Source organism: Manihot esculenta, chromosome 14 (assembly GCF_001659605.2).
Source record: "Manihot esculenta cultivar AM560-2 chromosome 14, M.esculenta_v8, whole genome shotgun sequence".
Lineage (NCBI taxonomy): Eukaryota > Viridiplantae > Streptophyta > Magnoliopsida > Malpighiales > Euphorbiaceae > Manihot > Manihot esculenta.
Genome location: NC_035174.2, coordinates 1107658 through 1119426, shown reverse-complemented (window position 1 = coordinate 1119426; position 11769 = coordinate 1107658). Strand labels below are relative to the sequence as shown.

At 31.7% G+C, this 11769-nt stretch overlaps 2 protein-coding genes across 2 annotated transcripts; both read right to left on the bottom strand.

Moving 5' to 3' along the window:
• Positions 1-2411: 2411 nt before the first annotated feature.
• Positions 2412-5595, bottom strand: LOC110600255 (beta-glucosidase 12). The gene is made up of 13 exons (XM_021737062.2): positions 5437-5595; positions 5248-5317; positions 4906-4964; positions 4727-4802; positions 4544-4621; positions 4336-4423; positions 3936-4191; positions 3717-3832; positions 3423-3640; positions 3301-3332; positions 3126-3228; positions 2840-2948; positions 2412-2741 (listed from the first exon to the last, which is right to left on the bottom strand). The coding sequence occupies exons 1-13, from the start codon at positions 5593-5595 to the stop codon at positions 2573-2575; spliced, it is 1533 nt and encodes a 510-aa protein (XP_021592754.1). The 3' UTR covers positions 2412-2572.
• A 2817-nt stretch (positions 5596-8412) lies between these two features.
• Positions 8413-11769, bottom strand: LOC110599703 (beta-glucosidase 12). Its single transcript, XM_021736240.2, has 13 exons — positions 11544-11769; positions 11385-11454; positions 10689-10747; positions 10506-10581; positions 10324-10401; positions 10161-10248; positions 9808-10063; positions 9619-9734; positions 9292-9509; positions 9155-9186; positions 8963-9065; positions 8774-8882; positions 8413-8696 (listed from the first exon to the last, which is right to left on the bottom strand). The coding sequence occupies exons 1-13, from the start codon at positions 11709-11711 to the stop codon at positions 8528-8530; spliced, it is 1542 nt and encodes a 513-aa protein (XP_021591932.1). The 5' UTR covers positions 11712-11769; the 3' UTR covers positions 8413-8527.

Genomic DNA, 11769 nt, shown 5'->3' with positions numbered 1-11769 from the left:
CCAATTTAAAGGAAAGCTATTATCCACCATATTAACTTTAACAATTTCAGCACCATGAGAGTCAAAAATGGAGCACACATTGTCTTTGAATGACAAGGAATAACCCTTCTTCATCATTTGAGCAACACTAAGCAAGTTTTGATCTAAACTAGGAATGAAAAGAACATTAGGAACTAGTTTGATACCTTGCTTAGTTTGAATATATATTGAACCCTTGCCTTGAGACTCCACAATTTCTCCATTTCCAAGCTTTACTTTGACCCTCACTGATTTATCAATGGAAGAGAACAAGCTTTCATCTCTTGCCATGTGACAAGTGCAACCACTATCCACAAGCCAAGTGTGTCTGCAACCAGTATTTGAGGAGTGTGTAACAGCAAAAATATGATCATCACATTGAGCTTGATCATCATGGTAATTAAGTTGTTGTGTAGGTTGCTGGTTATGATTTTGGTTTTGCCTATATTGCTTGAGTCTGCAATTTTTATCAACATGACCCAGCTTCTTGCAATAACCACATTGTGGTGGCTTAACTCCACTCTTTTGCCAGCAATCTTTCTCAAGATGGTTGGTTTTGTTGCAAGTAGGACAAGGTGGGAAATTTGCTCTTCTACCTCCCTTCCTTCTATTTGCATGTTGCTTGCCCTTGTTAAAAGAATTACTTGCAGGTTTCTTTACTTCTTCAACTAGCTTGCCCTTTTGCTTCACAAGAAAAGCTTCCTCTGAGGATTCCTCCATTCTGAATGTCCTCCTTTGCTCAAGAGCTTGTAGAGCATTAACCAACTCTGAAAGAGAAATGGTGCTCAAGTTTTTAGAATCTTCCAAAGAAGAGATCTTTGGCTCAAATCTCTCGGGTAGGCTTACAAGAACTTTCTCCACAACTCTTTTATCACTAAGCTCCTCTCCTAAAAGTCTAATTTTGTTGACAACAGAGAGTAATCTATCAGAATACTCCTTGACAGATTCAGAATCCTTCATTTTAAGGACTTCAAACTCTCTTCTCAAATTTAGAATTTGCATGCTTCTAGTTTTGTCACTTCCTTGGAACTCTTCCTTCAGCTTATCCCAAGCTTCTTTTGCTGATTCACAAGCCATGATTCTTGTGAAAATAACATCAGAAACAACAGAATGAAGACAAGAGAGTGCCTTGAACTTCTTTGCACACTCTTCACTATGTTGCTTCATTTGAGCAACCGTAGCATTGTCTCTCAAAGGAGGTGGGTCTCTACCCGTTTCCACAACTTTCCATAGATCATAGGCCTTCAAATAAGATTTCATCTTCACTGACTAGATGGGATAGTTTTCTCCTGAGAAAACAGGTGGTGGAGGAGCTGAATAGCTACTTGAAGCTATATTTTCACTCACAACTATTTAAGGGTTTTTTGAGGAAGGTTTCCTTGTTAGTTTTCTCTCTTTTACAGGTCCTACAAAGACCATAAAAGGCTCTGATACCACTGTTAACAATTGCAGCAATGGAGAGCAAGGGAAGAAGATGAAAAAATGAAAAAAAAATTGAGGAAGAAGACTTCTCTATTGATCTGGTATTCTCTTACTGGAGAAGTTACAAAAGGAAGCTTTTATAGAAAGCTTTTACAAGTCAAAAGTGTCCATTTTAGCATCTAACCTTTCTAATATTAAAAAAACATAATCCTACCAAATCTGGAATGAAACAGAGTTTCTGATACAGCAGAAACCAAAGTGCAATAACCAAAGGATAAAACTTAACAAAAATACAAAATATTTCTAACTAGTTTCCAACTACAATCTCAACTAGACTAACACCTACAATTGCTAGAGTAAAAATGCCAAGTGAAGACCCTACAGAAGAAGAGTGGAATCTTTTCTTGGAAAGACCTGAGGCAGTATTATTAGCTACTTTTCCTTGGAAGCTTCAGGCAACAAGAGTTATGGCGGCTCTGAACGTGTTATCCAACCATTCTCCCGATGAAGAGTATATTGGGGAGGAGATGGAGGCACCATGGGCTGATGATCCAATTATAAATGCAGGTTTTGAGAAGTTGAGTGGGAGATTGAGAGAATTAGAAGGAATTATTGATGAAAGAAATACTAATAAGAAGTTGAAGAATAGAAATGGAGCTTTTGAAAGCATTTTCTAAGCCTGGGGTAACAGGACAGGGAGTTCCATATAGTATATCCATCTGAAATGCACTCAAACTACTCACCACTACTAAGATATTAAGATCATTGTGTTAAGTGAGACATTTGGGATAAATTATAAATAAAAAGCTGAAAAATTCTCATTTTTAAAGAATTATATTATAAGTTGGAGTATCACCTTATTAAGTTGAGTGGTACACCGGCTCATAATATAATAAATTAGTAATTAAAAAATCCATGAATATCTTTATATTAGTAGTTGATTAATTTTAATTTGAGAATTGTCCAATCTGAGTAGCAGGGACAGAGTAACAAGGAAGAAAGTATCTATGTAACTTCCAGCATTATTTAATTGAAGAACATTTATAGAGAAATTGATCGTATTTCTCTCAAGCGAGCATAATCCTGTATGTTATTATTTGTATAAGGGAAGCATAATTCGACATATATATTTCTATCTCTTGAGAAATTTCTTGAACCATCGAGCTGAAAGTTTAGGATGTCTTTTTAGTCCATCTTGGTAATCCACATAATTAATTCCAAACCGCACACTGTAACCCATTTCCCATTCATAATTGTCCAATAATGACCATGCAAAGTATCCCTTCACATTCACACCTTCTCTGCAGAGGTTTTTTTTTTTAATAAAAAAAAATTAGAAAAAGAAAAATAATTGGATATGGAAATTAAAGAAAGAGAGAGTAATTGAGGAGATTAATACTTGATTGCTGTTTTAAGGAAAGAAAGATGGCGGAAGTAGAAATCAACCCTCATAGTGTCCTTGAGTGCTTCCTCCAGGGTTAGTTTGTCATTGTTATACTCATCAACACCTGGGATTAATTGGTTATTTAACAAGAAAATATTTTCATAATAAGATTATATATTATATTTTGATATGTAAGATATGATGAATTGTAATGTCTGGCTGATTGCGTATAAGCAGGTTAATATTTCATTATGCAATTATTAGGATAAGCTGTATTAAAAGAAAGTAATTAATCACGTACCATTTTCAGTGATGTAAATAAGTGGATTCTTGTACTTCTTTTTTGTATAGAGTAAAATATCTTTAATTCCTCTTGGATAAACATGAAGCCAATCAGAAGCTGCCTGCAATATTTTTATGTTCAACAAACTTATTTATTAAATTAAACTCAAACCCATCATTATTGTGATTTATACCTGAGGACCAATAGGAATTCCATTACGATAAGCTGCATAATAAATTACAAAAAAATGGGAATTAATTGGTGATATTTAGTAATAAAATTAGAAAGAAAGAAAGAAAGCGAAGTCCCACTTACTGGAAAGTTTCGCACGAGCGTCAGTCAAATAGCTAAGTTGAATGGCATTAGAGGAAGGGGCATGGGCTGCATAATTAGCAGTATAATAATTCAATCCAAGAAAATCGATTGACCCTCTCACCAACTTTGATTGCTCCTCTGAAAATTTGGGTAATCGATTCCCGACTAGAGATTTTAACGTGTGTGGATAGTCACCATTTATCAATGGGTCCATAAACCTGGGAAAATAAACTCACCAACATGTTTATAAATTTACTCATAATTAAGAATATTATTAAATTAATTGATCTTTACCATCCAAACATAAAATCGAGGGCTCGTTTTGCAGCATCACGATCATGCTTGACATTGGCAAAGGGCACAAACCAGTGAGTTACTAGTGTAATCCCTATCTTTCCCTTTTGGGTTGCCTGCATATATAATAATTCCACATTTTGAGTAATTAGAATACTTAATGCTCAGTTATATTGAATTAATTAGTTAAATTTAGTGTCGAGATCAGTAGATGAGAACCTGAAACTTGGTTTTGTAGGAGTTTACAGCAGCGGCATGAGCAAGAAGCAGGTTGTGGGCTACAATATAAGGCTCTGTAGCAGAATCTCCACCAGTACAATTCAATTGTTGCCAGCTTGAACATCGACCTGGTGCAAAAATACCGGTGATATAACCACCATTGCTAAAGCCCCATGGTTCGTTTAGAGTGATCCAATGCTTTACTCTATCTCCAAAATTTTTGAAGCATATTTCCGCATAATCTTTAAAATCATTCCTACATATATTAATAAATATGCAGTTAAATTAAAAATTTACTTATAAATCACAAATACCATTCCTACATATGTGAAACAAAAAATTTTAAATTACTTGCATATTCAACATTTGGATGGTCACATATCGGTTTAATTTTACTCACACAATCTTAGGACTGAGAAAACCACCATACTCATCTTGCAAGGCTTGAGGGAGATCCCAATGGAAGAGAGTTATAAAGGGTTGAATCCCTGCACAGGAAATCACATTTATATAATTAAATATATGGCAGAAAAACTAAAAATCATTATTATTTAATTACATGTAAAATTATGGCTTTATAACAAATGATAATGAGATTAAATCATAACCTCTAGTTAAAAGCTCATTGATAAGGTTGTTGTAGTATTTGATTCCTTCTCTATTCATGCCTCCCTTTAGATTCCCTTCTGCAAATATTTTACTCCACTTTAAAGAAAGTTGTTGTATCTCATAATTAAAAAATCAACAATATATATGGTATAATTAAAAAGAAAAGGATTCATCTTAATTACTTGGTAATATTCTAGACCATGAGATTGAAAATCTATAAGCATCTAAGCCCATCTCTTTCATAATCCCCACATCTTCCTGTAACATACACGGAGGAAAGGAAATTAAGTCAGTAAAAATAAATGAATCTCATCATACATAAAAGTTTTTTTCTATTCATAATTTTATATATAGTAATTACCTTGTAACGATGATATGAATCGATGGCCACATCCCCATTGCTGCCATCCTTTATCCTATCTGCCATGTATGAATATTTGTTAATATAATTTTACTTAAGACTATGTAGCATGCTTCTAGCTTGGTGTTGTCGCTTTCATCTTACTAAGTCTATTAATAAAGTTTGCTGCAATATAATATTATAACGATTCACTTGGCATGCATCGACCGATAATTGTTAGATAATTGTAAATCACATTTAGGTGATATGCATGCAGTTCCATGTTGGTCTTTTAGGGCAGCCTTGCATGCATTTGGAAACTTACGATTAAAATGAAGAAGAGAGAGAGATGAAATAAAAGACCTGGATACATGTGAGCGTAAGTATCCCATATGCTTGGTCCTCTGCCACCTTTCTTTGCTGCACCTTCATACTGGGATGGATAAACAACAAAGACATAGATATGCATACAAACTAATTAATCTCAAGAACAACTTATTGTTTATATGATTTGTGCTGTAACTGATGGAAATGGCAAGCACAGTAGCTGACCTGGTAAGCTGATGATGCGGTGCCAAAAAGGAAACCTGCAGGGAAACTGCTGCGATTAAGTAAAGAAGTGTCGTAGTTGGAGATGGTTGTAATAGCTTCGCTACTACAAATAGTAGTGATGAGTAGGAAGCTGAAACACAAATAGGTTTGAATTGCCATATTTCAATTTGCAATTGCTTGGCAAAGAATGGCCTGTCACCCTCTCTATTTATAGTGTCATGATGCATGCCAATTTCCAAGTGGTAATTAATAGTTACACTTTCTAGCAACTTCCAGTTTACTTCCTTTTTGTTTTGTATAATTATACTAAAAAAATGTCAGCTCCATGTTTAAAAAAAAAAACCTATGGTCCTGAATATATATTATTTTCTAATTCATGTTTGTAGCTAAATTAATTAAATAATTCATTTTCAAGTAATTATCGATATTTATTATTTCATACGTGATGTTATATAAAGGTTTAATAAACCTAAAAAAGATATAACTTTATATATTTTTTTTAAATTTTATCATATTTGCTCCATATTATTTTTTTTTACCAGAACTTATTAATATTGATAATAATTTTAACACAAGAAAAATGAAAAAATACAAATACAACTTTTTTTATAATGTAAATACTGGTATGTGTATATATATATATGATTTGTTCATATTAAAGTAGTTAATTCTGTAAGATTTATATTTAATTTCAAATTATATTTGTTAAAAAAATTCAATAATATTAATAATTTAGACTAAAATTAATAGAATTAAAAGAATATGATAAAATTGAAAAAAAAATGTAAAATTTAGGATTATTTTTATTATTATTATGCCTACTATATATATTATAAAAAAAAATGGAAAGAGAGAAGAGGAATAATGCAGAAACTAAATTCTCGTGTGCACCATACACACGTGAAGCACACATCCACTGAATAATCTTCCTTATGTACGCAATCCATGTGCATTGAAAACTGATTTGCCTTTCCGATTATGATTATGATAACGCCCTTCACATTTATTTTTCTGTTTATTTTTAATGCCAATTAATTTAAATTAAAGGCTATTTAAAAGAAAATTAATTTTTAAGTAGCAATTTAACTAGCTAAACAATTAACAATAATTTGTTATTCTAAAGAAGCCAAATTACTCTTTCTTAAAAATAAAAGACTAAATTACATTTATGTTATAACTAAATTAAAAAAAAAAAAATCAATCAACGGGTTTGCACAGTAAAAAGAGCTAGATACCATTTAATTAAATTCTTAAGTTCAAACTTTGTTAAATTAATTAGAGTCAATATAACACCCAACACCAGAAAGTTTAGTTTAAAAAAAAAAAAAATCATTTTGGTACAGCGCAACGTGCGGAATGAAATGAAAATTATCTATGTATCTACTTAATTTTCTTTTTCAGTGGGCAGGTAAATTATATATCTTTGACTGTAAAAAAGAGTGGAATTTTCATTCTGCTAATGAATTTCCACGAGACTGACAGTTTATTCAAAGAGCTTTTTTCGATATTTTATATTTTTGTTTTGTAAGTCTAAATTATGATCCATTGAATTAATATCATTTTTTTTATTTCAATTCTTTAAATTTTTTGTTGAGTAGATGACTATCAGAATCCAAAGGATCCATGTATAATTGGATTTTAAGATATTAATTTTAACTCATGAATTAAATTTCGATGCGTTTTACCATTATATTACTAATAAAAAAATCCAATTAATTAATTTTCAATGAAGATATATATATCTAAACAAGTGGAGGATTAAGGTCTAGGACAACTATCTATGGGCTAAAAGATAAGAAATTAAAGAGTCAAAATTATGCTAAAATTGCCACTTAATTCTCACTTATAATGGAAGTCTATAGAGTCCAAAACTCAAATCTTATATCCTTTAATTTTATTATTTAACTTTCATTGAATTTAAATTTATGATCTTATAATTTTTTTTTTCAATATTAGGCTAATTTTTTAAAATTAATCTAGATGTAGTGACTTTTTTATTTTCAACAATTGAAATAATTTCGATAATTTTCACGTAATAATTTTAGCTTAAGTTCCTCCCTTCAATTTTCTTGTAAGCTTCTCTTCATTTAACTATGAAATGACGACCCTTGATCATATTCATTTATTCAAATTACAAATTTTATCATTCATTTTCTTAGCAAACAAACATAATTAAATGAAAAATCCTCCCATTTATTTTGCAGATGACCAAACAGAAAAATACAATTAAAAAACTGAATTGAAACTACAGAAAATTGATAAAGGAGTAATCCAGATATCAATTTCTTTATATATATATAAATCTAGTAATCGACATTTTTCTGCAATCTAGAGTTTCAGACTCAAAAGAAAATTCCAGATCCATTCATTTTTCCAATTAAACTTGGATTCCTAGAAACCTCTTCAAATGTAACAAAAAAAAAAAAAAAACAAGAAAGTTTCCTTCAATTCCTAGCCGGTTCAATCCTTAAACTTCTCCTTTCTATTACTATTTCAGTTTTTCTTTTTTTAAAAAAAAAAAAAATCGCTGGTTAATTTTGTTAATGAGACCCAATTTATTTTATTTTATTAAAAAAAGGCGCAAGGTGCCAGAATAAAGCCCGATCCAATTGAGGGAGGCAGGCAAGAGAAGCTTTAGTGGCCTTACCAAATAACCGCCTATGTTTGCAATTTCCACCGTTGAAAAAACTGAGTTTTAAGTATATTAATTAAAAATATTAGCAATAATTATAAATTAAATTTAATATGTTTTAATTATAAAAACACCAAAAATATTCTTAATTGAAGCAAGCTCTATTATTACTAAAAAATTTGGGGTGACAATCATCTCTCATTTAGCAATTTAATTGATGAGTCTCTTACTTTGTAAAGAGGTAAGGGATGGATCCTTAGGTTTCAGGTCTATTGTACATTTCTTGAATTTTGTTACCATTTGCATATGTTATCCTTGGATTCAATCTTTCATGACTCAGGTTATAATATGCAGTTTCTAGAAATATAACATTTATGTAATGAAATACAATAATAGGGATAATTATTTTATATATAGAGAGAGATGTTCCTCTATAACCATGATCATGGTAACACGCATTTATTTGTTGAGGAATTTGTTGAACCACCCAGCTGAAAGTTTGGGATGCCTTTTCAATCCATTTTTATAATCAACATAATTGATGCCAAAACGCACAGTATAGCCTGAAGTCCATTCAAAGTTATCTAAGAGTGACCAAGCAAAGTATCCCTTCACATTCACACCATCCCTGTGAAATTAATTAATATGCTTCTGTTAAATCTACTAGCTATGCAAAACCAAGTATGGAGGTAATTAACAACTTACTTGATTGCTTTTTCAAGGAAAGAAAGATGGTAATAATAATAATCGATCCTCATATTGTCGATGAGTGCTTCCTCTAGCGTTAACGTTTCATTATTCAACTCATCGATGCCTACGTACAAAAATAAGTGTATACTGACATTAATATAATTATTTAAATAAAGTGATAAATAGAAAAATGTAATTATTTACCATTTTCAGTTATATAAATAAGTGGATTGTTATATTTCCTTTTTATGTAGAGTAAAATATCTTGAATTCCTCTTGGATAGACGTGGAGCCAGTCCGAAGCTGCCTGCAATATTTTCATTTGCAGAAAAATATACAAGTCAATTGGTGAATAAAAGTTAATTAAGTAAAAGGATATGTTTATTTCATGCACACCTTAGGACCAATAGGAATTCCATTACGTTCGGCTGCATAGTAATAATGATGAGATTGTTAATTTTAAATCATAAAATTAAAGGAAGGAGGTGGGGGACAATAAACAAATAAATAAATGATATAGAAGATGCACTTACCGGAAAGATTAGCACGAGAATCACTCAAATAGCTAGCTTGAATAGCATTAGAATGAGGGACATAGGCTGCATAATTAGCAGTATAATAATTCAATCCAAGAAAATCAATTGACCCTTTCACCATTTTTGATTGCTCCTCCGAAAATTTGGGCAATCGATTCCCAACCAGAGATCTTAACGTGTGTGGATAGTCACCATTTATGAGTGGGTCCATAAACCTGCAAACCAAAAGAAAATGAGAGATTATAGGTTATGATCTATATATGGCAAAATGCTTTATATCCCACTAATATAATAAAACATGATTAACTGTATATTGCTGTTTACCATCCAAACATAAAATCAAGGGCTCGTTTTGCAGCATGTTGGTCATTCTTGGCATTTGAAAAAGGCACAAACCAATGCGACACTAGTGTAATTCCTATCATTCCTTTTTGACTTGTCTGCATAATTATAAATTTCAATTTAATTAAGTATTTATGATATAAGAAATTAATTTATTAACTGAAGAACAACCTGATATTTCATTTTGTACAATTTAGCAGCAGCAGCATGAGCAAGAAGCTGATTATGGCCTACTATATATGGCTCAGTTGCAGAATCTCCTCCTGTACAATTTAGATGTTGCCAACTTGAACATCTACCCGGTGCCAAACCACCGATAGCATAACCTCCAATGCTATAACTCCATGGTTCATTTAATGTAATCCAATGCTTCACTCTATCTCCAAAATTTTTGTAACATATCTCCGCATAGTCTCCAAAGTCATCCCTACATATTATTAATCAGCTCATTTATCTAATAAAATTATAAAAATCATCACATATTTATATCTAGTATTCCAGTTGTTGTGGGTTGGGTAACTTACACAATTTTAGAACTAAGAAAACCACCATATTCGTCTTCCAAAGCTTGGGGAAGATCCCAGTGGAAGAGAGTTACAAAGGGTTGAATGCCTGCACACAATTACGTAAAGGAAAAAAAGTAAATATCAATTATTAAGGATAAAATTATGAGAAAAAATAATTAACCTTTGGCCACTAGCTCATTGATGAGGTTGTTGTAGTATTTGATTCCTTCAGTGTTTAAGCCCCCCTTTAGCTTCCCTTCTGCAAGTATTTTAGTTCAATTAATTAAAGGCAATAAAAAATAATAATGACAAATAGAGTTCAATAATTTCTATTAATTTAATTAAGATTTGGGTTCATCTTACTTGGCAATAATCTAGACCATGAGATTGAAAATCTATAAGCATCTACACCCATCTCTTTCATGATCCCAACATCTTCCTGCAGTATATACACATAATTAAAGCATTAATCTCTAACTTCCATTTTCAGTATCTAAATTAATCCAATTCACTTTATAAATTTTCTGTTTGTCTGATCAATATTACCTTGTAACGATGATATGAATCAATGGCTACATCCCCATTGCTACCATCCTTTATTTTACCTGCCAATTTAATAATATTTACTTCAATCCCCACAACTATGATAATAATATTAAACAATTTTAATAATATTTAAAAGTATATATATTTTTGCCCAAAAAAAAAATATGCAATTTTTTACTTCAATCCTAAATGGGATCAGATATGATAGTGGGTGGCTAAATCCAACTTTGAAAGCTCATATTCCGGCTTCAAATATTGGTCTTAATATTCATTTAACATATAAATATTTTTATTTAATTATTTTATATTAAATTTTTTTTATTTTGAAAATTAATAGTTTTATTTATATGAAAAGCATAAATAGGGCCTTTGGGCTGGATGCATATGTTTGTTTTAAGCTACACTCTCTAGAATCTAATGCTTTGACGGGGCAAAAAGAAAAGATAGAATCTAATGCATCAGAAGCCGCTATCAACAGTAATCCACAGGGAAAATTAAACTTCTTGTTTTGTCGATAGGCGAAGAAAACTGTTAGTGAATCCAAAGAACAATCTGTGATGTCAAATCCAAAGAACACAAAATTCAACACTAGAAGATGGAGAAGAAGAAGAAGTGTGTTCGATTTTGAGCTGCAAAAAAAAAAAAGAAAAGAAAAAAGATATAAAGTGGATGATTGATATAGAATTAGAGGGAGACCTGGATATCTGTGAGTGTAAGTGTCCCATATGCTTGGTCCTTTGCCACCTTCATTTGCTCCACCTTCATACTGAGGAGTGAAGGATAGAACAATTAATCTAGCTCAACAATATATATATTAAACACCTCACCTGAAGCCAAATCATCTATCACACTAACCTGGTAAGATGATGATGCTGTCCCAAACAGGAAACCTGCCGGAAAACTGCTCCGATTAAGTAAAGCAGTGTCGTAGTTTGCTGTAGTGGCTGATACACCATTACTATAACTAATCGTTATGCCAAGAACTAAGAGGAGCCTTAACAAATAACAGCTTCCAATTGCCATTTTTCATTAATTTGCTCGCCAAGACTACCCTGCAGACTTCTCTCTCTCTCTCTCTCTC

Bases quoted from the DNA above. Each gene is read 5' to 3' on its own strand.
- LOC110599703 (XM_021736240.2), bottom strand. From the start codon at position 11,711: ATGGCAATTGGAAGCTGTTATTTGTTAAGGCTCCTCTTAGTTCTTGGC. The intron at 10,249-10,323 runs GTTAATTATTTT...AATTGTGTGCAG, and splicing joins CAATGAGCTAGTGGCCAAAG to GCATTCAACCCTTTGTAACT. The intron at 9,735-9,807 runs GTTGTTCTTCAG...ATAATTATGCAG, and splicing joins TGTACAAAATGAAATATCAG to ACAAGTCAAAAAGGAATGAT.
- LOC110600255 (XM_021737062.2), bottom strand. From the start codon at position 5,595: ATGGCAATTCAAACCTATTTGTGTTTCAGCTTCCTACTCATCACTACT. The intron at 4,803-4,905 runs GTAATTACTATA...TGTATGTTACAG, and splicing joins ATTCATATCATCGTTACAAG to GAAGATGTGGGGATTATGAA. The intron at 3,333-3,422 runs GTAAGTGGGACT...TTTATTATGCAG, and splicing joins CGCTCGTGCGAAACTTTCCA to CTTATCGTAATGGAATTCCT.